The 27,272-nt window shown below is 35.0% G+C and overlaps 2 protein-coding genes across 8 annotated transcripts in view; one reads left to right on the top strand and one right to left on the bottom strand.

The window, feature by feature from the left end:
- Positions 1 to 455: 455 nt before the first annotated feature.
- The window catches only part of Frmd5 (FERM domain containing), a 366,456-nt gene continuing 339,639 nt past the window's right edge, over positions 456 to 27,272 (bottom strand). For all 7 annotated transcript variants that reach the window (XM_083130972.1, XM_083130979.1, XM_083130977.1 and 4 more), the window contains one exon: positions 456 to 11,114. In XM_083130972.1, the coding sequence (XP_082987098.1) occupies positions 10,693 to 11,114 (422 nt within the window). In that variant the 3' untranslated portion in view covers positions 456 to 10,692. The remainder of the gene's footprint in view (positions 11,115 to 27,272) is intronic.
- LOC145995351 (uncharacterized) lies at positions 24,741 to 26,289 on the top strand. The gene is made up of 2 exons (XM_083131959.1): positions 24,741 to 25,223; positions 26,055 to 26,289. Exons 1-2 carry the CDS (start codon positions 24,955 to 24,957, stop codon positions 26,287 to 26,289), a joined length of 504 nt encoding a protein of 167 aa, XP_082988085.1. The 5' UTR covers positions 24,741 to 24,954.

The raw sequence follows: 27,272 nt of genomic DNA, 5'->3' as shown, positions 1-27,272 counted from the left end.
AATAACCGAGTTTTTGTTTTATGTCCTCAGATGGGTTAATCGGGACTGGGGCTACAGTTTAGAGTGGGATCCAAACCACTATGCGCTTGCATGGGTATTGAAATTGGGATCACTTGATTGCACAATGTTACCACTACGCCAAACGGAGAGGCCTATAATCGAAATAAGATTGAACTTCCAGAGTTATATGCACTTGATTAGATATTGTTGGAGACAGACAGCTTTATTCCAAGAAATGAATGAAGAAAAAGCGGATGTTCTTTCAGAGAACATATTTTCAAAGAAATATTTATTTGTTGCATGTATTTTGATGCTGTTAGTAAGTGGGTATTTTGAAGTCCACTAATATTTTCACTAAATTATTTTTTATTATGTATGTATGTATGTGTGTGTGTGTATATATATATATATATATATATATATATATACACACACACACACACACACACACACACACACACACACACACACTAAAGCTGAGATGATACTTTTCTGGATTCCAGGAATCTCATGGTGTCTACAGAAATGCATGAAACACCTTCACAGAGTCTAACTATACTGGTTACTATCCAAAATGCACAATTTTTATTATTTTGGCAACAGCATTGTGGAGAGAAATAGATTTTGATTATATCATTATTTAATGTAAAATTATGACAAAACTTTGGTGGATTGATAGATATAGTCTGATCTACTTTCAATTGTTTCAATTTCTAGTACAGTATTATAATTTCAGTTAATACGTTTCAGATATTAGATTCTAATAAATGGCATTTTATAGAGTATTGTGCTTATCAAAGTTATATATTATGTAAAAATAAAAAGAGTAACAGTGTAATGTAATCATTTGAAAACTGCACTATACATAAATTATAATAGTTGTGTGCAACACAAGCCCTGATGAGAAAAGTCTGCAACTACTTTGACCACATAAGTGCCAAATGTTTGGCATATCACACACACACACTGCAGTACCAAAAATACAAACAAAAAACAACTCTTCATTACCACACAAAACCATCACCAATGTAATCATTGTACAAAGTTATACTATGATAGTATAGTTTCTTAGTCCATAAGAATTCCAAATATGGAATGGGAAACAGGACTTTTAACTACAGCCTAAAGAAGACTAACTCTATTTACAGTGTAAGAAACATTTTGAAGTTGTAATTCCAGCTTACAATATCTAATTACCCATCTATGGAAACTTTTTACACCTTTTACATAAGACATCAATTTACACTAATGGAATGTATAAATTCTACTTCTCTTACAAAATTAAAAGATTACAGCCTATATGCATGATAGGATAAGTTTTCTCTGTTAATAATTTGAAACCCTCCACCTCAATGTGTCTTATCATCATGCATTTAAAAATGATCATCTAATACTGTTACATATCATACATAAATTGTTCTTCAAAAGCACTTCTACTTTCACAATATTTTGGCATCTGGTAGTGTTAATTGACAAAAGATTAGACCTGATTCTTGTCACCATTGTACCTGACCTGCAACTTAACATGAACAACATGGGAATAGCAAAGGTCAATAAATCCCTCCTACTAAACATACGGTACAAGTTTTAACAGGCCAACCTAGGTTGGCTACCCAGGAATGCAGCCCTAACATGCTAATTTCATGTTCCTAAAAGCATCTGAAGATGTAGAAAATACTATGCTGTATGTATAACATTGAAATGTCCTAGTTAGCAAAAAGATGTTGAGCGTTATAAACTTTCTACAACCATCATCTCCAACACATTAATATGCCGTACAAAGTGAACTTTTTCTGCTTCAAAGGAAAAATATAAAGTTTCTCACGGAGCACTCAGAATAAGTAGCATTACTTTTTTTTTTTTTACTTCTTACTTGGTCCCATCTACAGAGCAATCCTTTGTAAAGTGAGAGTGTGTTTTAAATCTTGTGGACATATTATAGAAGAATTAAGTTGCAAGTTTACATCTATATATCTACAACTGTAAATTGGAAAGATTTATCCTGAAACATTTCCTGTTAGATAATTCTCTCCTTGATGCTGTAACTGTCTACAACTGTCATGTGAGCATTTTATGCAATGAGAAGATTTATGGTTGACTTTCTACCCAAAACTCTGGTGGCCAAAGTCTGCATCCCATTGGATGATGCACAGCTACAGCTTTTATCTACATTCTAGACAAGAATTATCTACTTCTTTTTATTCAAGTAATTTTTCAATCATATCTCACGATGCTGGAAGAAAAATGGAAACAAACCCTGGACCACCTGTGTCAAACCATTAAGTTTTCTGGGAATACCTATATCCTACAAAGGCTAATTATTTACTTTGAATAAGGAATTTTTGCTATGAGTTATGATGGTTGCTCACAACAGTCCAACAATAAACCTACATGAGAAAACAAAACAACAAATGCTGACAAACTTTTCATTGAAGCCATCAGTTCTGAATGCTACAGGAAAGCAAGTGGAAGAAAAATGTTACTGGATGAAGAGCAACTTGTGGAGAGAAATGTTTGACTGGGTCTTAAGAGCCACCAAAACAGAAAGATGTATTTCTAGTGAGGATGTGTTTTAATGTCTTACACAATAACTTTAACACCACTGAATTATCCTTAACATATTCCATGTATTGCATGCATATTTAGCTTAAATCCACTGGCATCTTATTATGCCAATAGATCTTAATACTTGAACCAAGCACATCTTTAGTAAAACAAAACATAAATGCAATAGTCATACTGGTGAAACTGTTTCAAGTTATGCCTTCCCAACTTCAGTAAACGTAATAACTAGTTAACTGTTCAAATACAGTTAATGAAAGGCATACTTCAGTAAAAACTCACTTGTGAAATACATTAGCAATGGTAATTTCTTGATAATTTTTATATATATGAAAAACCACAGACACATTACATGGCTTATGAACTTAGATTACCTTTTCCTCTCTAATCATTATACATTAATATAAAATACACAATGAAAAGCTTAAAGGAAACAATAAAATTATGAAAAACTAAAATTAATCTAAACTGTTCTACTTCCACGTCTAATGAAAAAATATTTACACAGAAAGAAAAAAGTTGTATAGATATTTTACTCCCTCATACAAAATACTAATTTTGATTATTTTTATTATAGTATTATATGTATAAAATTAACCCACAACTTAGTCTTACACAATAAAAATTATAACAAAAATTAACACAAAGAACTGCAATACAGGAGAGCTTTTCTCCAAAATATATAAGGCAAGAGATAAATTTTCGAAGTGTAAATTAAATGCATGACAGAAAAGAGATGATAATTTAGTTGCAAATCATGGTTTTGTTCACAAAATTAAACATTGCTTAATTTTTTGTTGCAGCTGTAGAGCAATAACCAAATAGAAAAAATATCACTAGGCAGTTTTTGAATGCCTAAATAAAAAGGAATATTATCTTCACAGCTACCAAGTGTTAATAATGAAACCAACAATTCGAGCATTGAGCACCTAGTTTCATATCAGGCAGAGTGGTTTCGCTAACCACTCTGCTGCAGGCCCTGCAGTTGCTTGAATACATAGTTATTAAGGGGGTTAAGAAACAGTTAGTTTTTTCACTGAATGTTTATCGATAAAATTGGTACTGGTAAATCTAAATTAGTACTTTATCAATATTGGTTAAAATTTGACTTCTATATAACCCTAATGTACATGCATGTATATTGAAATATGAATGCTTTTCTTTATTTGCATTTGGTATCCGCAAAGCTTCTTGAATTGTATTTTCATAGGAAACCTGAACTTTTATAACATTTTGTGTGTAATGTTTTCATACTTTTTTAAAGACATAATGTAATTTTAAAATTTACATATAACTTTTCCCTTTTTTGAATTCTACACTTCATTCCTACGTTCAACATGCGAAAAAATTTAAGACCTAAAAAGTTTGCAATTACACCATGGATAATTGATAAAAAATGCTGCTACTGTATTTTAATCCCATTCAGTTGCGACATAAAATGTTTTGTTTGATTTCATTTTTTAAGTCCACTTTATGCACAGAAAGGCTACTGAAAATTCTGTCCACTGTTTTCAGTAGATGAATGGGTCTTTTGAAATATCTACTGTTTTCAGTAGATGAACTGTAATGCTACTGTCTTCTACTGTTTTCAGTAGTCCAACTGTGTCTACTGTTTTCAGTAGCTGAACTGTACTGCTAATGTTTTCTACTGTTTTTAGTAGCCCAACTGATTCTACTGTTTTCAGTAGATGAACTGTATTGCTAATGTTTCCTACTATTTTTGGTAGTCCAACTGGTTCATCTATCTGAAGTAGTTGAACTGTACTCTTAATGTTTTCAGTAATATAATTGTACAACTAATATATTTTATTGTGTTCAGTATATTGCAGTCTGAAAACAGTACTCTTGTCAGTAATGAACATTTTCTTATCTATACAACTGAAAATGCAATGGAAAAATCGTATAAACAACTAAAATAAATGTATGGTAAAGCATGTGGAACTTGCTACTTAAGAATGTGTTCACACAACAAAGAAATCAAATAAAGTGAAGACGTTTTTAAGTGTGTAGCTGTAGGATCCACAGTCATTACATATGCAGATGTTGACACTGCTCTTAAGTTTACTGCTGCCAATGACATATCAAAGTATTTTACTACTTTCACCACTAAATGCAAAGATCTTGTAAATAACCACTAGATCGTCACATGATGCTGTGTGAACAATTGAATGCAGGAAGAACAGGATGAAAAAATTAAGGGGGGAAAGGAATGATGGATAATTTGAACAATGCTTTGCTTGTGTTCGGAAAATAGAAAGATAATCACTGATATGTGGAGGAAGATTAAACATAAATGCTTAACTGAACACCAATGTGTATAATACAATGCATGTAGACTATAGTACAATGTTGCTTGTAGCATTAAAATAAATGTAAGACATGTGCAGTAACAATATCGTGGGAGAGATGTAAATATAATCTGTTGACAATTCTTTCCACAGATTACACAATACGTACATGCCTAAAATAGAGGGATTCAATTTTCCGAGAATAGATGGCTTCAATTTTCCAGTGTTGTCAGTTATAGACATGGCAGAGCATTGATTAAATGAAACAAACTTTGCTAGACAGGATATTCTTGTTTTGAGTCCACTTCATGCTCAAATAGGCTAATTGGGACTGGACCTACAGTTTAAATTGGAATCCAAACCACTTATCAATGTTCCTCCACAGGGAATTGAAACCAGGACCAACCGATTACAAGGCAACAGTGTTACCACTACAACACTGGAGACACCCTGGTGTTGTCTAATGATGACGAGGCTGCTGAACAGCCTTTGTTATCTCAAACTTCTTATAAATGACTTTAGAGTACACACACAAACAAAACACTTTTTGTATGTAAAGATAACACAGGGCCAGAGTATCAGGATACATTATGGTAACAAACAAGATTTAAAGTCAGTGGTAAAAAAAGTTCTAATTTTGAATGTAAAACATTGCTTCATCATCTTCAAAGTTAATCATATTGTAACTTTTCTGTTGTGTTAATTTCAATTTGTTTAAAATATGTTTTCATTCACAGAATGCAATTACAAAACTTATACATAATGATTAATTTACAGGATCAGTTAAATATGTATATTAGCAACTGCTGTGCAAGGCTGGTTATAATCATATTCTTACCCAGTTAGCAAATTTTGGATATCAGGATCAAATACCTAGTAGACGGACATCAATTACTTATGCATATCATAGCCATTTCTGTGTTTCAATTTAAGTTCAAAATACTTCAGATGTGAATCTTTTAACTATAGTTTCTGAAAAATTGAGAATGCAGAATTAATATTAATACAGTATTATTCATAAATATTTTTAAATGGATCTTTTCTGGTAGAAATATGAGCAAATTAATATCTATTGAATATCAGTTAGGAAAGACTTCCAAGTGTGTGTGTATGTGTGGTTTGTCTATGTCAGATATATATCCACTGTGTGTGTGCGCCTCAATTTTTGTTTCATGCTACGCAAAAATTCTTAACTTTCTACATATATTTCTGTGAAGAGAATTGAATATGCAATTTGCCTTGCATGTACCATTAAATGGAAAATAAAATATATTTTACATATTTATCTTTTAAAATAGATTTGCAAATTATGTGTTGCTTAAATAATCTAAAAAATATGTGTCACTTTAGTAGAAAATTAAAATAAATATTTTTCTGTTCATTTGCTGCAGGTACTCATAACTTGATAGTAAAAATCATACAAAATATAAATTACATATCATTAGCAAGTAATGCACTACAACAAGGCTTTAAATCATGAATTTTTATGCTCTAAAAGTAAAGAAATTTCATATGAGACATATGAACAAAAAAAATGTGTTTGGAATATAATACATAAAATTCACACTCATGATGGCACCCAAAATGTTATACCATTTGTTTTATGCAGAAATCATATATTATTCAAAAGACTAGCAGACAATTAAACATTACGATTGCCACTTTATTTGCCTGGACTTTCAATCGAGCCCCTTTACACTTCTAGAATTTTCAGATGTACAAATGCTAACAGTACAAAACATTAGCTTTGAATTTTTGGTACATGCTGTCAACTGTTTGCATAGAGCCCACCACGAAAGGAAACAAACCATATTTATCACAAAGCTCTTGTACAACAAATTGCCTCAACATTACAAATGAATGAATGTTGTGGAGTTTAAGAAACATAACTGATGCCAAAACATTATTTTATTCTATAGTGAATATCTTGATGCAAATCTATAAGGGAATGAGTACAGATATTGTACTACATATTCACTAATTCCTTTGCAAGATGTATTATATATTATATAGTACAATATATTATATCTGCATGATTTTAATTATCAGACAAATGATACTGTATCCCCAGTGGCGGTGATTAGTGGGGTGTGGGGGGACAGTTGCCTCCCCTTCTCAAACACACACATATTTTGCCACTTTTGCCCTGGCACATGCTAAACCTTATGTAACAAGGGAAAATAAACTGTCCTTGTCCCCCAGTTTTGGCACCTTGCCCACCCAGTTTTGGAACCCACTCCCCACCACTGTGTATCACTTACAAAAATGTTAAATTGACATAATATTGACGAAATGATGGAGTACTGAAATCCCTAAGGTGAATAAATTAATAAATTCTCTGGATCCTGGCCATACTCCTTGTTTCTGCAAGAAATCTCCTCAGGTCTTCTATAAATGGCTTCTCCACCAAACTTCCAGAAAGTTTCACCCTCACATAAAGCTTTAACTATTTTTAAGACAAAGTTTTTGGAGCATGGACAAGTGTATTTTATGGACTGATGGAGATTAGATGATAGTCTGAAACAGTATATTTTTTTGAGCAAGGTGATTGTAAAATCAAATCAATAGGTGATTTTCTTAAAGTATTTTGAATGCTGATCACGGAAATGACATTCACTTTTTCCCATTATGTCAGGATTTTTCACAATTTCACAATCAAAATTCTCATATTCCCCATTACATATATTACGTAACACATCAAAATAAATTTATGCACGAAAAATTTATATTGTTTCCAAATGAATAAGTGATTCTGAAAGCATTTTGAGTGATAAACATGGAAATGATGTGCATTTTCCCCTATCAAGTCAGGATTTTTGACAATTTCACAATCAAAATTCTCATATTCGCCATTCCATTATGCCTATTCCAGAATGCAATAATATAAATTTAAACAAAGGAAATTTCGGTTGTTTACAAACCAATAAGCGATTCTGGAAGTATTTTGAATGCTGATGATGGATATGACAAATTTCTTCCCATCACGTCAGGATTTTTCCCTAGATCACAATTTTTCTCCACGTCATTAAGTTCAATAAACCCAGTACATTATTACATTGAGTTTTGAACATTTTGTGAAGGAAATTTTTATTAGGGATTTCAAAAATGGAACTTACATAATCAATGTTGACAACTTTCATGTCAATGTGTCTTGTGAACATGGAAGGTGGATTAAATGCTTACTATTCTATGTGCATTTATAGTTCAAATTGGAGGATTTGAATTCTAGAAAACCAATATTTTACCATCATCTAAACATAGTCATCTATTGAGGACATGATGGAACTACACATTTTATTGTGAAATTAGGGCAGTTAATATATTGCTGTTTTCTGAAAAAAACTATACGTGATGGGTAAAAATGGATTTAATTTTTTACTGAACATGCTGAAATTATTCAGAGACAACAGTCATCTGTGAGTCATTCAAACCAATGCAGGCCTGTGTAATGAGAAACACCGATGAGAGAGGCTTTGAACATAACTGCCTAACCTATTCACGTGCAACTTCTACAAAAAATTTTCGAAAGGGATATTAGATTTAACTACTTAACCTAACAACAAGAACAAAAAAAAATGTAACTACTTGCACCTCTTCCCTAGAAAAACATTTTGTAGCAAGAATGTTGAAATAGTGTGTAAAATGTAGGGTGGATTTTTGAATATTGTGTAACCATCTCCCCAACAGTAAACCATCTGTAGTCATTTAACCTTCTGGTCATGTATGCATGTATTCAGATTCATTATGCCACACAACTTTACCCAAGAAGTACAGCATTTGCTCACACAGTTGCAATGCTCATACTTTAATAGAGAACACAACCAATGAGATAATTAAATGGTATGACATTTTGTGCACCACCCTGTAGATTGGCTTTAAAAACTAATAATAAAATTAAATCCACCCCAATTTCTATTCTCTACAAACGAACATAATATTTGCTTCAATATAAGAAAAATAACCTACAAAATAATCCAAAATTACCATGAAGTGTGTGGGTATCACATACTTTAACAACTTTGCAATTATCAGACAGTTTAGTTTATTATTATTATTTATGCCGTACTTTGATACCTTCTGAACCTTACACCTTGAGGGGGGGGGGGAGGAGCATCCCCTACTATCAGACCTTTACTGCACTTTTAACCCATCACATCATGTTTTTATTATTTCTTATTTGAAAATATAAAAATTACTCTGACACTAATTAAACTTTTATTCATCTCAAAATATCTACTCTCACTTTAATTGAATTTTATTAACAATTACATGTTTTCATAATTTATTATCTGTATTTAAATATACTGGAATGATATATTTCCCATTCCTTCCAATAAATTTCAAGGTATTTTTAATATGCTTAACATTTTCAACTGCCGGAAACAGATTATTTGGAAGGAATGGTGTGTGAAAGCTTTTTAATAGGTATCAAAGATTTCATTTTATACAAATTCTGTAAATGGGATTGTTCTTAATAGATAGATGACTTCTCATGAAATAAATACCTTATGATAATCTATGGATAGAGCATAGTGACTACGGTGATGAAATATGTAAATCCTTTGTACACTGCTCGTACCAACATCCAATTCACACTGCATAAAAAGTCTCAAAAATGAGTGCAGTTTGTGAGAATAAACCCACCTCCGTGCAATACACTTCTCAATTGTGCTACTACAGCTTGTGTACTTAAAATAAATTTGTCATGTACAAGACTAACTACACACATGTGCTGTACAATCAAAGTCAACAAACATCCTTATTCTCATGTGTGTATAGGAATTCTCATTTGTAATTATAAAATTGCTATATACAATGAATAATACAAGTCTTAAACAAAACTATAAAAGTGTGAAATATATATATAATGTATGTACAATACTTCTCTCTTTATTCTGCTAAGGTTAAAATACAAAAGAATTGGTTATTCCTTACATAGCAGATCAAAGAGTGTAGTTAACTCATTGTACAGTTTGTATGTTCCAGCACACGAATACAAATAACCTTGTTCTCTTATTTCTTTGACAATTCAATTCAAAATTAATAATAAATCTACTTCATTATTAATAAGAATACACAATTATTTCCAACTCCAGATTTCCTTATGATGCTTATGATCAACTATTTGGCATGAGTTGTTAAAGCAAAAAAAAACCAAAAAAAAACATAGAAACTATCTACTAGCATCTGCAAAACCTTAACAAGTTTCTCACTTTCTTCCCATAATTTTATAAACTTTTGAACAACAGAACAGAAAAAAATAATATATTAATGTGTATATACTACCAGTATGCTCAATAATAATAATGCACATAATATAAGTTTTAATTCAAAATAAAAGCTTAAAGATTAATAATAGAAATGTTATAACATAAAAATATATAAATTGAATAATATATGAAAGCTATATTAAAAAACTAGCAGCTCATGAAATACAATTCATTGCTAATCACCATCAATCAAGTCCCATCAACTGCTGAACACATCTTTTCTTCCACAATGCACTTATAATACAATGAAAAAAGCATGCAATAATGCATGCTAGGCAGGTAGTAACATGATAAATAATGAATATGTACAAAATGATTTCACTTAAAATATCTTACCAGTTATGCACATTTCCATGAAGTCTGCGGTTCATCTTGATCTCATTTCAGTTTTTGTAGCCATGAGTCTACCAGCTTCACTGCAATAAATCAATCTTTTGGCTTACTTTGTTATTTCACGCTGTGCATATATACTTGCTCACCAGAGGCACTTGTAGGAATGAGAATCTATGACAAAAAATGCAATGAAACCAAAGAGAACATAACTTGAAGAGGGGTATTTTTAAAAAAATCATTTACAAAAGCTTCCCAAGTCTCTGCTTCAAATACTCCTTCATGGGTTCATAGTAGTCCTTCCGCAACACAACCATCTCAGGCATCCGGCGAACACTGCTCAGCAGCTCAGAGTCAGACTCCAGCACAACTATCACCAAAATTGCGAGAGCAAACACCACAAACAGGAAGGAGGGGATGAAAACGTGAATGAGATTGAATTTCCGTTGCTGAAGGGTACTTTTACTCGAACCACTCTTCAAATGCAAGGGGGTTGGGGTGCCTTGGGACTGGCCGTAAGCATCATGACGATGAGAAGCATGTTTGTGGGTTCCGACATCCAGCTGGGACTCAGATGATGAATGATCAAATGAGTCCCTAAAGTAATAATCACTGTACGAGCCATGGCTGCCACCAGAATCAATCCCATGACTCCCATCAATACCTGTAAAGAATAACAAAAATCAAAATTACTATTATGGAAGAAACTGTAACAATGATTGTCATACATGTTTCTGACAGTAATAATCAATAGGGTCAAAGAACAGGACTACATTACAATTTGCCACACAATTAAGGGATATGCAAGATCGAATTGAATGTTTTTGTATTTCCATTGCCTGTGGAAAGATGTGTCGGGGGGGGGGGGGTAAGATGGAGAATGGCCACATGGAAACATTTGTTATGGCTGTTGGTATGGATGGCAACTGTGAAATCGGAGTTTTGGGTGGAGGAACGGTGGTTATTGATCCTAAGGTTCAAGGGGGTGGAGGTTTTGCCCAGGTAGAAGTTGCCACAGATTTGGCAGATGAGGGTGTAAATGGGATTGGATGAGTGGCAGGTGCCCTTAGGGTGAAGGGTGAACTCACCTGCAGCGGTGAGGATCAGGAGGGTGAGGGTGGTGATGAGTATGGGGCAGGTCTTGCACCTCAGTTTGTCTCACCTGTGAGCTGGGGGAGTGGTGTGGAAGGGATGGGAGTGTTTTGGACCAAGATGTTCTTGAGGTTGGGGGGGAGGGGGCGATGGAAGATGACCCTAGGTTTATCCCGAAAGATGTCCCTGGTGTAGGATGGGAAGGAGGGAGTGGAGGGTATGTCTGATTTTCGTAAGGTGGGGGTGGTATTGGGTGATCAGAGCGGAAGGTTGGTTTTAGGTTGTTTGTGCGGTTGTGGGAGGTGGCTCTTGCGATTTGTTTGTTGATGAGAGTGGAGGGGTAGCCACGGTTGGTTAGAGCTTGGTGCAGGCGTAGGTTGTAGTTTTGGCAGGATGCGGGGGAAGAGTTGAGGGTTAGGGAAAATAGGATGGTGTTTTTGGTGTGGTAGGGGTGTGAGCTGGAATAGTGTAGATACTGGAGGTGGTTGGTCGGTTTGATATGTATGAATGTTTCCAAGTGGTCTCCCACGATGTGGGTATCCACATCTAGGAAGGTCACTTGGTCTTTGGAGTAGAACCAGGTGAATTTGAGGGTGGTGTAGTTGTTCAGTTGGTTTAGGAAAGTCATGAGGGAGGGTTCGCCATGTGTCCAGAGGAGGAAAATGTCATCTATGAATCTAAGCCAGAGGAGTGGTTTCAGTTGTTGGGAGTCAAGAAATTCCTATTCCAGCCTGCCCATGAACAGGTTGGCATAAGAGGGGGCCATTCGGATACCCATAACTGTGCCACGTATCTGCAGGTAGTGCTGGTCTCCAAAGCAGAAGTTGTTGCAGGTAAGTACAAGATTGTATCAGGAAGTGGGTGCTGGGGTTGTGGGGTTTGGGTCGACTGTTAAGGAATGATTCCATGTCACGGAGGCCATGGGCATGGGGGATGTTTGTGTAGAGGGAGGTGACATCAACTGTGGTGAGTATGGTGTTTGGTGGTAGAGATTGTAAGTTGTGGATGATGTCAAGGAAGTGGTTGGTGTCATGGAGGTAGGAGGGCAGGGCTTGGAGCTGAGCGTCTAGAAAAGCTGATATGTGTTCAGTGGGTGAATTGTAGCTGGACACAAGGGTATCCCGGGATTGTTCGGTTTGTGAATTTTGGGGAGGAGGTAGAAAGTAGGGGTGCGGGGGTTGTCAGGTATGAGGGAGGAGATGGTGGAGTTGGATAGGCCTTCAGGGGAGTCTCGGGATAGGACAAAATCACGGATTTTATTCAGGTGTGTGGTGGATGAATCAACCGTTGTGGGTTTTTAGGTGGATGAATCAGAGAGTTGGCAGGCATTCACCACATAGTCAGAAGAAATCATGACTACTGTGGTGGACCCTTTGTCGGCAGGGATGATTTTGATGTCCAAGTTGTTGCGGAGAGATCGGAGGGCTTGGTGCTGAGCTGGGGTTAGATTGTGGTGGGAAGAGAAGTTTTGGAGGTATGAACTGTATCAAAAGATATATCACCTCTGTTGTCAACAATGTTTCCGACAGTTCATACCTCCGAAACTTCCGAAATCAACCCTGACATTGAGGGTAATATGTAATATGTAATATGGAAGACATGCTCAACATCTAAGGTTTAACCAATCTACCATTTGTGGGGAAAATTGAATATCTTCAATAATGGAATTTACGACAAATTGCTGTAAAACAGAAAATTAGTTGATGTCCTTGAAATGCAAACATTTTCGGGTAGTAGATTTTGTTAAAATCGACAAAGAATAACAGATAAGTTTGTGTGTGTCAGAAGGGAAAGTGTTGTAGACTTTATTAACCATTCTTTACAGCAAGAAGGTATGTAAACCTTGATGTTCTATTCAATGTAAAAATATGATACACAATAACTTAGTAAAAAGCTTCTCCTCAGTGGAATTTTAAGGTTTAGAATATAGATAAATAAAAATCAAAGGAAGAAGATAGAAAGAAGTAAATGCTACAAACTAAAAAATTGTAATGATACGTAAAAATATAATATTCAATTCATAATCAGTCCTGAATAGAATTTTGATGTGCATAGCATTTGTAAGGCAGTTATGTGAAAAAGTGATAACTAGAGAGCAGATTTTTAGGTAAAAACATATAATATTGTTTGTTGCTTCAGAAGTTTGCCATACGTGGTAGGAGTGCTGACCATACAGCTGCAATGTAATCTGTGAAGTTTTATTTCACATAAAAAGCATAATTTTACCTTTACCACATAAAACACATATTTCTAGGAAAATAACATAAAATCTACATATTTTAGACATTAAGACAAAATAAAGTTTCTAAATTCTTTGTGTAAATACATATTTTGTAGTTAATGCAAAAATTAGACAAAATATGTAGTAAATTAGAACATTACTATTTTGATTTTTGATTTAATTTATTTTATTTTACTTTGAGTTTTGTGCCTCTTGACTAATTTGCGAAGATGGGGATGAGTGATGAAATGGATGAATGGACATTCACAAACAACCATACCCGAGCGGGATTCGAACTCGGGACCCCTGGCATCGCAGCGTGATGTAACATTACTATTTTATTTGGGACTCCATAACATATCGGTCACTACTGCTGGTGTTGTTTTGACAATCATGTGGCAAGGCAATTCATGCAAAACAGCATTCTCAAGCAACCCAGCATTTGTCACAAAACAAACATTGGGATATTAGGTGGGAGAACAGCATACGCTGAACCTCGCCCGTTAAATAAAGATATTATTATTATTATTATTATTATTACATGTACATTCACAGCAAGTTCTAATAGGAGCTCCAATATGCTCAAATGAAGGATGATCTAAATGTTCACAATATTATTTAGATTTAAGTAGAATATTTGTTGCAGCAATTCACATCTGACGAAAATAAAAATCTGGTTCTGAAAAACTTCCTGTCACAATACATACAATTTGCGCCACCTGATGAATCCACGTGATACATATAAACACTACTTCACATCGTGTTATGAAGAAACTTTTAAAAATCAGATCTGTGTGCGAACATGAAAAAAGTGTCCATCATTGAGTCATTTCGAATGAAAATATTTTGTTACTTTCAGTCACATATTTCCGCTGTTTTCAGAACATAATAAATAAATGTTTTTCAGGTTTATTAACACCTAAAAATCCGCTCCCTAGTGATAAGTGAAGTGCTTACATTAAGAGTATTAACATCTAAATTTAGCCTATTTTTTTAATATTTCAACTTTATTTTTCATGGTTTACAAATATTTCATACAGCATGTGAACTAAACAAACGGACTGGGCAAGTAAATAACTAACAATAATATTAATAGTTATCAAAATACATAGATAAATACATACTGTTAGCAGTTGGTTAGAATTTTATGCTACCAACATCATATTCACCTAACTTAGTGTTGTAACAAAATCTACATCAAAGAAAACCAGGAAACATACAAACGTTATGATTAATAAAGTAAAGTGTTGCTAAAAACCATACAAAAAGAAGTTTAAAATTACTTGGTTTATTCATGCACTTTTTTGTCATGCCAACTTTTACACAATTAACATTGAAGTACGTACATGACCCTTAGCCTTTGTCCTTGAAAACTTGCCTCAGTGATCACAGATGCAGCATAATATCCCTTTGTTAATCTTTCAATTTGTTCTTATAAATTAAGGAAGTAAGGCTTTAGACTCGTGCACTATTAATGTTTGGTTGGTAATTTTCACTTTTAAAGTGGAAAATATGTTGAAATTTGCTAAAAACTACAGACATAAAAATCTGATTAGGACATATCACTGCACATCCTTGCAAAAAAATTTATGTTTTTGATGTTATCATGTTTGCAAAAAATCTAGGTCCCTAGTGACGAGCCATAAGGTATTATCAGAAACCCACCAAATCATGAGTGAGCGAGAACTGAACAGCATCTATATATTTTTCTTTGTTCGTATTCCTTAAATTAGGCAATAGTGATACCAGGAACATTATCCAAGGTTTTAGATTTTAGTGCTCAAAGTGGAAATTTCCAGCTGGGGAGATGTTTGGTTGAATTTGAGTATTAATCAGAGGGCAAGATACTTCAACATGGAAGCAATGAACAGGTTGGGGGATGCTTACACTAATTCTCCTAGCTGGAGAAAATGGTTTATGCAGTTATTTGTGATTGGGGAAAGCATTCCTCTGAATGCCCCCAACTTTGAGCACTGCTAAATTATTGGCAATAAACAAATATTCTCTAATAATTTTACTCAAATTACGAGTGTCATTTCTACTTTTCAATTCATATTATACTTTTCAAGAAGTATATGCACATTTAAAAGCTACTTGTGGCTTTATATGTAAGAATGCACAATATTCTAATAGTAGGGGTGACCATAATATCTTGACACAAAAATGGGACACCCCAAAGAGGTCAGTTTATGTCCCCCCAAAAATATTGTTTAGGCTCAATTATGACATCATTGTTATTATTAATGTATTATTATTATTTATTAAAATATGGATCACACATCATAAACAATGAAAGAAATATGATTTCTCGTAAAAGGGTATTAATTATTATAATCTCTGTATGACTTACACAGTGCTTCTGGTTCCGTCTGATAAACCTGAAGTTGAGGGATGCCAGAAGTATTTATTCAAAGAACCAATCTTCTTGAGAACAGCTTTATATTTCACCAACAGATCATAAAACTCCCCACATATCTGACACATAATGTGATGTTTATCTTTTGAGTTTGTGTCACGACACAGGAATTTAAATTATTGTCACAGGTCCCTATTGAAACTACATGTACGCTTCTTGGCTATGCTTATTCACTGCTCTACAAATAATGAAACACACGAGTCATTCCATGCCAAATCAACGCAGATATGTGCAATTTTTAACCTGACCATCTCCGATTTTCATGAAATTTGGGGAGTTGAAACTATGCATGGAACTTAGTAACTATGAAAATTTTTAGTCACGTGCGTCTTGTAATTGTTAAATTATTCAAGGTCAAAGTTTGCAGAAATTGCATTTTTTGAGCCCGCTTAGCTATACTAAATGTGCTGTAACTCCGCCACTATTTTGCCTAGGAAGCTCAAATAAAGCTTATTGTACAGGGAATTGAATAAGCTTTCCAGTGATATATAATAAGCCTACCTTTGGATAAAAATATAATTTTGTCACGTGACCTTGACTTTTGACCTTGAATATCTCAAAACATGTCATCACCAAAAATCGTGAAAAAAATATATTTGATCCCTCATACCATACTCTAAAACATACCAAAAAATCATTCTGGGACTGCAATGGGATCAGAAGATACAAAATAATATGTGTAACTATGTGACTGATAAAAGCCCCATTATATGAACTATGACGAGTCAAATGTCCCTTAACACCCCCTACAAAATGTAAAGGAGTTATCCTGGGTATAATTGGTCATGAAAGAAATAGGTTAGGCACAGGGAGATCCCTAGCCGTGTGTGTCTAAGAGCAGATCCGGCATATTGTTGACCGCCATATTGAATTCAACGCAAAAATTTCAAAGGAAAGGGGGTGATGTGATATATCAAATGAGGCTAGAATTTCACGAGAAATGAAGTGACGAAGGATTTTCCAACATATATTTAACCAGCAAAAATTTATTACTGCATGCTTGGAACCATTTTCTCCTTTTCGGGGTGTTAAAAACAAAGCATTGGAATGCTCCTAACGTGTTAGGAACTCATCGAGATCACGCTGACATCTTGGGAGAGAAAGAAGTGTACGCACCATTGCATATGATTTTAATCAGCTACATTCACCAAATAGTTGAATAGTGAAGAATATTGGGAAAAGTATCTCAAACAATTACGTGACACTTCCTTTGGAATGAAAAATTCTTCAGTGACGAGGCTAATTTTTATGTTCACGGTGAAGTTAATAAAAATAATATGCAATACCTGTGATTTGCTCAGTAGAATGGTTGTTGCTGGTAAGCTAATTATGTGGTATAATGTATGGCGAAAGGAAATGGTTGGTCCATATTCAACAACGGAACCTTAAATGGTGAGGGCTTCTTGGATTTGTTAAGTGCACAGGTTATTTCCAGAGGTCGGAAGTAGCGCGCTACTTGTAGCGGCGCTACTGTAGCTAGCTACAAAATTTGTAGCTGTAGCTGTAGCGGCGCTACATTTTATAAATTGTAGCTGTAGCTGTAGCGTCGCTACAAAATTCTTGTAGTTTGTAGCGAAAATCACCTCGCTACCGCTACTTTTCTTGTTGGAGTTTTGAGGTAAATGTTTACGTGGCAACAGTGTTTACCAGAGAAGAAGAAGAAGAAAGGTTGCCATGCAACTGTGTAGCGCGTTAACTTTGTTGTTTGTTCCTAAAGGAAAAAGTATAAATACCTTCGTATTTGGTCTCTCGATCTCATTTGTATTTTGTTTGTTAGAAGTAGTGGAAGCTCGTGAGCCCGTTAATTTTGTGCGTCGCCTTTGTTTTATAGTACCACGTGTTTTAATAATGAGTGATATCGACAGCGACGATTGTGGAAGCAAACCACGCGAGAAGTTGCCATGGGAAGAATACAATAAGTTTTTTACTTTCAAGAGGACAGGGAAAAATGGAAATTACATTGTAAGCTGTAATCTTTGCTGCATAGGAAACGAATTGTCGGTGACGAAGACCAGCACATACAATATGAAAATTCACTTACAGGTAAGTGTAAAATTAAAGGATATAATAATAATGAAAGGGGAGATATAAACTCGGTCACATGTTTCATTACAATTTCTTGAAAGTGTGTAAATGTAGAAATAATGCAATTACATGCCACGTTGTTTACCTGCCAGTTGGTAACCATTAACATTTATCATACAATTGTACATTTTACACAGTTTTTCTCCTGTGTGCTATTTGGACAGTCTTTCGAACAAAGGCATGTAGATAGTGCTCAGAAGGATTAATTGAAGCATGCGAAAGTTTCCGAAATAAGTTTTTAAAATTGTGCAGAACGTGCACCTAGTTTTAGTCGAAGAAACCTCCAACTGTGCGCCAATTTCGTACTGGAAAGTAATTTCCAAAGTTTCCGTGCCCATAAAATTGAGGTGTGTGTGTTAACCTCAACTTTGAAACATTCGCCCGTAAATAGCAAGACCCGAATACAAAGTTCGGTATTATCTAACCTTCTTGCTTGGCCGAATCATTTTCTCATGAATATAGTAATATTTTGGGCCTAATCTGCCGTTTTGCAAATTGTCCAACGTACTGTTATTTCAACCCTTTTGGAAGAGCAAAAAATATTGTAGACGAAATGTTTGTTGCTTGGAATTTTGATCGACGTCTTCAATCGAAGTAATTTTTTCCCCCGCTTAAATAAGAATTTTCAAAGGGATTGCAGAGAATTTCACAGTGCGAAAATTGAAATTTAGAGTTATAATGAATTTAATACCTTTTTCACTAATCAGGAGCTACTGCAATGTGGAGTTCTTAAGTCAGTGTGGTGTTCATTGTCATTTAATATCATGCACGTGTGATATGACCACAAAAGACATAAAAAAATGGAAGTGACTATTTTCACCAGGTGGTGGCAATAGCATACGAGGCTATTTTCACCAACAAATGTAAATACTTGACCATAGCATTGTATTTGGCGCAAGTTTCTTTTGTTATGTTGCGATTTCATCATGCTACGAATGCAATTTTTATATGCTTAGATTTAAGTCTGTTAACACATACTGCGGAGTTTTAGTGATTACTTAAAGATGTGTGCTTTCATAGTTATGTTAGGTGGGCCAGGTTTGGTTTTCTTAGCATTAAAATAAAGTCCCTAAATGCATTCTACTAAACTTCCGATTTACTTCTACTAGTCTACAATACTTAAGTTGCTTCACAATGGAAAATGCATTGTCCGTGGGAAGCACGCATGCTCGCCTAAGGTAATTTTTAAGTGTTTTTTTCAACATTTATAACTTTTACCGAAATCCAACAAAGGTTCAAATTTTGTGTGATAATAATTGCCAAAATTCTACGATTAGTCTTACTGCTAGGATAATTTGAAAAAACAACAAAAAATCATAAAATAATCTAAACCGTTACCCACATCCATGTTTGATACCCAGTGGAGGTACATTGTAGTTCAGATTTTAAAATGTAGGCCCACTCCCGATTAGCCAAACTGTGCATAAAGTGGACTTAAAATCTCATTGGGCAGTAGTACTTAAGTTACTGCTAAGGAGTTAATTTAAAGTAAAATTGGTGCAACTACTACTGTCACAAAGTAGTGAGAATAGCAGAAAGTGTTAAGACCAGAAATCACATGATCTGGTGTTGGGAAGTATTTACAAATAATTTTAATGCTGGAAGTGACCTGCCTAACCTAACAATGAAAGTACAAGGAATGCAATGCCCCTTTCATACTACATCATGTGACATATTAGCAGTACCAATTCATATTAGAACACCTTGTGATATTTTTCAAACTTCATAGTGTGAAGAAAAATTACTTGTTGTCCATACGAAAATAAATGCACACCGACATAAGTTTCTTACACATCAACAATTAAGGAATGCCCGCATACATGTAGTAGGCCAGGTTGGAGATCATACACATGAGAATTTAAATTCTCGTGAAAATACCTCCAAAGCTAGCTTCACCACCTGGTGAAAATAGTTACTCCATAAAAAATAAAAAAAATGTATAGAGAATAACTTTTTTGTAGTGAAAATGTTGAGACTGTGAGTAAAGTGTACAGATAGGTATCCGAGTAGCCATAGCCTGGAATGATGTTGGAAGTGACATTTTCTCATTATATGATTTCACAAACTTGGAGACATTTGCATTACTTTATGAATCTGGGGTCCTGGATTTTCATCGTGGAATAAGGTGTTTTGACATGTTATGAAAGAGTAGAGCTGTAGAAGGTGTGAATCAAAATTCTTGACCCTCGTCCTGCCACCCCCCCCCCTCCCCACAAGGGTTGGAAATGAATAAAAAAATTATTAGTTATTATTCTTATTCACAGCTTTCATTCTTTCTAGTGTAATTAAACACTTATTTCAAAATTTTACATACTGCTTTGATATGGAATTCATAGCTAGACAAAAAATGAAACTGACTAATCAGTTTCTTCAGTGCATTCTTCAAATTTCAGTTCCGTTATTAAATGGAATGTGTGCACATTCATAGAGCTAGAATATATCCATACAGATATCCTCTAGTGTTCAAACCCAGTAAAACTTGACGTTAACGTAAAAACAAACATAACATTTATGTTACCACTTTGCCATTGGGTAAGCACTAAGGCTGAGCCAATATCACTTGGATGCTTGGGAATTGCAATGATAAAAGCTTTTTGAAATATTGATTGATATCAGAAATTATACTGCTCTAATTATTTGCATAAATTTACCAAAGTTTTTGCTTTAAAATATTCATGAATATTTTATGTTATGCTAATACAAAATTCAATATTTTTGCACATAAATCGGGCACGACTTCCAATTTTGCATAATTCCCAGGATAATTAGCCTCTGCGAAAGTGTTTTGTGCCATTTATGTGGATCCTGCATACAATCAAACAACAAAAAAGTATCTGCCAGTATTGATAAATAGAAAAGATGCTTTCTGATACAGATACCACTTGTATCAGCTCAGCCCTAGTAGGCACACACATGAGGCAAAAACAAATTAATTCCTAGAAGCAATACCCAATGTCTTCTCTCATGACATGCTATTCACATTAAGGGAAGTGTTTTCCCACAAACACTAGGGACCAAAATTGTATATATTGTTTCCATTGCAGAATTATTTATCTCAAGACAACTTCACGTCTTTGGTTTCTGAGGTAACATGGGAGAAAGTTGCCATGGAATTCCACAGTATTTATGCATGACAGTCTCTGCAAGTTTTATTCTTATTAGAACCTTATAAATGGTCCCGTGGCATTTTACTGTATGGTAACATGTGCAAGATTTCCTGTGATTATTTTAAATCCCAAGTATTTTGTAAGAAGTTCAAAATTTCAGAGATTAAATCTTGTTACTGTATCACTGCACTTTCATTTGTGCACCTATAGTCATAATGTTTTTTTCTTTAGAGAAAACACGAGCAGAAGTTGGGAGAGTTGAATAAATCCATCGAATCAAGCAGAAAGAGAAAAAGAGAGATCTGCGATAGCAACCAACGGCAGAAGCAGTTAAAATTAAGCAGCCTCAAAGATGGAAGATTCTCTTTTTCAGGTGAGTTATTTGTGAGAGCATATTGATGTTTGGGATTTCTATTTTGGTTTTCATCGTTCTTATACCACTCATGAGTGAACTGTGACTGTGATGAATGGAGAGAATGAAAGAGACAGTCACATCCATACTTTACCCACGATCCAAACCAATTGATGAAGGACAGTGGCTACTCACTGGAAATTCTGGGAATTATGTGGAATTTTGGATTCATTGGAATCGCACACTCTTCATATTGTTAATATTTTTATTGAGGGGCGGTAGTATGTAAGGTTGGAATAGAGAAAACCTCTGCTTGCATCCTTGAATTTTTGGAAGGTTTACCTTGAAAACCGGGAATTATACTTGAATTTTTTCATGGTCTTAGAGTGGCCACCCTGTGAAGTAACATGCTAATGCTAGCAAATCCACCATAGGGACTGGCAATTTCATAATTTTCATTTTACAATTCTTTTGTCTTCAACCATGGGCAGTGCGAGGGGGTGCTTGCGTGCCCCTTAATTTTCTTCTGCATCCCCTACGTTCAACTGAAAACCCTAACTGTTAGAGTGTATATTATGTCATGTCACATTGAGCACCGAATGTCAGGTACTGAATGAAGTAAGACCATTATTATTGTATGCAACGGGCAAGCACGTAAAGAGATGCAGCGGCAGCCTCTATAAAGATCAGCGGCAGATTTTTTTCTTCAGTCAGCATTGTTGTTATGATTGTTTTCTTCCTTTGTTTCATTAAGTGCTCTGTATGCGGTTTTCAATAATCGCCTATAGCAGAGATTCCCAAACTTTTTTTGTTTCACGGCACCCTTAGTGTTTCAAGATTTTTCCGAGGTGCCCAAGTCAGAATGTAGGCCTATCTAACACTTGCAACGCTCAGTTAGTGTGGTTAGGTTGCTTGCCTCAAGTAAAAAAAATAAGCACATACATTGGAGTGTCATTTCACTAAAATAGAACATTTCGCGGTGCGCCTGTAAGCCATCCAGTGTGCCGCAGTGAACTGTTTGGTAACCACTGCCCTATAGCTTGGTGTGAGTTATGTTTTTTTAATTTTTTTTTATTGTTGATAAATGGTTTATTTTTCACCTACTTGTTCTTCCTCTTACTGGAGCAAAAATTGCAGCTGCTTTCAAGGTATCACCAAGTCGTGCTCAGGAAGTTATTTAAGCAAGTTGTAATGTGAAGGGTAGTTTTCTTGTTAATACATTCTATGTATTTGTTCCACATTACAAGTCTAGTAAACGTACCATTTCAGGCTTTTTCAGAAACTGTTACGAAGAGGCCCAATGTTCACGAAAATATTTTGGAATAAGTTATTGGGGATGGGATTTTATCCTGAAGTGGCAGACGGAAGGTACAATGTACTATGCACTCGTATTTTGTAACTCCACTGGTTACATTAAAAAGGTTCAAGAATTGTGTTTTTAAAGGTCAGGATAATTTCATTTTGTATTTCACTACATAGTTCAATGAGACTGCAACGTGTATCTGAATGTTTACACTGTGTGACAAATTTCTTGGAGTATAAGTATCATCATGGACGTCCAGGGGGAGTGCAAGCTGGGGGGAGGGGGGCACAGCTTCTCGTGAAAATGGATGTCAATCTAAAGATATATAATTTCATTTCAGTCAGTAATTTGTTAATCAGTGGAGGCGATTAGGGGTGTAGTTGCCCCCCACTTTTCGCTATTTATGCTAGTTACTATGCTAAACCTTATCTACCAAGAGAAAAAAAACTGTTCTTGTCACACACACACACCCCCCCTTTATTTTTGAAAGATTGCATGCATGTTAGTTGAATACTGATAATTACAATTATATATTGAAACTTTTAATTAATTCTTAATCTTTCATGGCATTAATCAAATTTCATATCCTTTCATTTGTAGGGGAAAATCAAGAGAGTATAGACAATAAGTTGCTTGAGTGGATAGTAGATGGGTTGCATCCATTCTCTGAGGTGGACAGACCATCGTTCAATGACTTATGGCAGTCTTTAACAAAGAAGAAGTTGATGTGCTCTGCGACCTTAAAGAAAAAGTTGGGGGAGCAATATGAAAGAATGAAATCTTCAATGTTAGACGAATTTGAAAAGGTCAGTTTTGTCTCAGCCACAGCAGATTGTTGGACTGCACATCATAGGTCCTTCTTAGGCGTAACCTGCCACTGGTTGGATCCACTGTCTCTAGAGAGGAAATCTGCTGCTCTTGCATGTCGGCATCTCATAGGAAGCCATACTTACGATGTTTTGGCAAAAGAGCTGCAGGACATATTTATCAGGTACCACATTCATAATAAAGTAGTGGGTGTGGTGACTGATAATGGATCAAACTTAGTGAAAGCCTTCAAGGAGTTTTCTGCAAGTGAGCCGGAGGACAGCCTAGAGTCGGATGTGGTGGAAGAAGAAATTACAGAAATTCTTGCCACAGGAGATTGCACTTTGCCACCACACATTCGCTGTGCAGCACACACTTTACATCTTGTTGCAGTGAAAGATTCAGAAAAGGCTGCATCATCAGATGCAAATTACAAAAGGCTCTTCCGAAGTGCCTTCGCTAAAGCACAGGCATTGTGGAATAAATCCAGGCAGTCTTCCCAGGTTGCTGACATAGTGAAAAAACAGCTTGGTGCATGTCTGATTGTACCAAATGCAACACGGTGGAATTCAGTGCATTCTGCTGTATTGGCACTATGTGAGCATTTTACAAAGCATGAGGAGAAAGTGCATGCAATTTCTGATGCAGTTGGCCTGTGCAGATTTTCTCCACTTGAGATTGAATTTTTGAAGGTAGGTCCGACATGATAAAATTACTTATGTAGTTGGCACTCATTTCATACTCTTAACTTATTCAGTCATTGCAAGCTGTACTTACAAACTGCTATAATATTCTTAATTTTTGCCTTCAATTATTGTAGTGTACTTTTTAAGATTCCAAAGTGCAGAATTTGCATAATATTTTTCTCATAAATTTTAAGTGATGCATACACTTATGTGCTGGAATCAGAAGAAATTATTAACGTACATTTTTATTGTGGAGATTAGAAACTGTTTGCTGTGTTTTTCCAAAATGGATTTCCTTTGAATGATATGCTACATTTAAAGTACATGAAGGAATCACGCTTATGAATTGTTTTTAATATTTTCACCATTGTTTATTGCTATAACAAACATTATATTTACAAATGAATAAATTAATTCCTACAATGTTTTAAAGTAATGTACATTTTATTTTTGAAGGAATATGCTGAGGTTACACAACCACTAGCCAAAGCAATTGACATTCTCCAGGGAGACAAGAAGGTGTCCATTGGATATCTCCTTCCCACACTCCACCAACTTCTTCGGATCCTTGGTTTGAAATTGGATTCTGGAGATGTAGCTCATTGTGATGCCCTTGCCAGAGCTATTGTTGATGGTGTCAAGCAAAGGTTTGCAGGCATTTTGTGGGATAAGGATACAGTGCTAGCTGCTTGTTTCCATCCAAGGTAAGAAGTTATCTGGAATTAATTCGCTGCAGTGTCTTTTATATCTTGATTATTCACATGAAAGATGCATGATGTTTTACTTTACATAACAAAACATCAACATTGTTAACTTCTCTTATAAGATAACAATTACATGCTTTCATATGTGCACAAATCAGAATATAGTTGCTTTATTTGATGTTCAAAATAATTTCTTGCCAACCTGTATTTTATTTAGTGCATGCCAATGTTAAACTTGTCTTTGGTTGAGAGGCGGATATCTAGTCTTGGCCAATGATACCTTGTTATGTGAAGTATACATTTCAGCTGTTTCTTTTCACTATTTTTTTTAACATTTGTCTCATACTCATTTGTTTTTATAAATATGTTATTTTATGCAGTTTCTCAATAGCCTAAGAGGTTTTCTTTTATAGTTTTCAGAACTTGATAACATGGTTATTATTATTTCAGTGTTCAAATGTAAACCAGCTGTCTTCCATGGTGCAGTAGTAGTTATCAATGATACCCAGGAGTCTTGGGTTCAAAGCCCAGCCTGGGATTGTGTGTTTTTTGTGATTGTCCATTCATCAATTTCACCCATCCTCATCTTTGCGATTGCGATTAGCTCTCTCTCTCTCTCTCAATATGTCATTTATTGTCTCACTTATTGTGTCCCGTGCTGTACTTTTCAAATATCTCCCTCTCATTCAAAATAAACAAAATCAATTAGTTCAATGTAAACCTGCAATAAACTTGAAATTGTTGCCCCAAAGTGGACATCAAAGATTTTTTTTTTTTTGTCTTCAGTGTAGTTAACCAATACCCTGATATAGCACTTTTATTGTATTTCAGATTCAAATTGTCATGGCTTGAATCGGAAAAAAAGAGTGAGGCACGGAGATGGATGGAGAAAGCTGTATCTCATGATACGAAGGAAAGTTCAGCTTGTCACAGTGAAGAGAATCAACTAGATGATTTTGAAGATTTTTTCAAGTTTGAGCAAACGCAATCGGAAACCGAACTACAAGAACTGTGCAGATTTCTAAAGGATGGTCCCAAACCCGTGGAGACACTGCAGTTACAGTAACAACTTCAAAGAAATTTTCACAAAATTGAACACTGTTATGCCGTCAAGTGGAGCTGTTGAGCGATTGTTCAGTGTTGGCGGAAACTTGTTTTCTAGCAGAAGGACACGGCTGACCAACCAGAACTTCGAAATGTAGCTGTTGCTAAAGTTCAACAGACAGTTGAATTTGGTTTAAAAAACTTGTATTGGACAAACCAAACATGCATGTTATACACAGTTAATAAAGTGGTTTGTACATTCACAATAGGACTTTCAATAGTGTTATAAAATTAATATCTTATCTCATACCAAAAGTTTGTCAGCAACTAGCTTCAGGACAGGTTTTCCTTAAAACTTTATTTTTTTTTCCCCAAATATCTATTGTGAAAGTTTAGTATATAGAACAGTAATACAGAATCATTAACTTGAGTTGATATAGAATGCCATGAGTGAGGGTGCAGCCCAATAGGTAGAGAAAAAAAGTGGACAATAATGCTTAGTTGTGCTGAAGGCTAGTATCAAGATAAGGACATCCAGATGATAGATGTAATGATATTACAGATAATGTATGTATGCACACTTTAGTTATTTGATATCTGGATACATTGACAAATAAGTATGTAGAGGATGTATAATCAAGTACTGTATTTGGATATTATACATCCAGGTGTATAGTTTACCAAGTACCTGAATAATTTTATTATCTATATATTAGGGCTAAGCCAATACTACTTCGAATCAATATCAGTGCCAACATACATCATAATGGCGATACTTGAAAAGATGTAATAATTCAAAGTAGGTCAGAATGTGTAATATTTTTTATGATACTGCCCCAGTGGAACTAGGCTATTGTCTTGAATATTGATTTTCACGCAAGATGATCGTTTGATCACCTCATTCATTTTACTCCCAATGTCTCTGGATATTTACCCTCTGCAGACTCTGGAAAAAGTATCAGTCAGCATCTATGATACCATTCAATGTATGGGACTCTGTATCAG

Source organism: Lepisma saccharinum, chromosome 11, assembly GCF_977018435.1.
Source record: "Lepisma saccharinum chromosome 11, izLepSacc3.1, whole genome shotgun sequence".
Taxonomy (NCBI): Eukaryota; Metazoa; Arthropoda; class Insecta; order Zygentoma; family Lepismatidae; genus Lepisma; species Lepisma saccharinum.
Note: the sequence above shows the minus strand (reverse complement) of the source record. Positions and strands in the feature narration are given on the sequence as shown.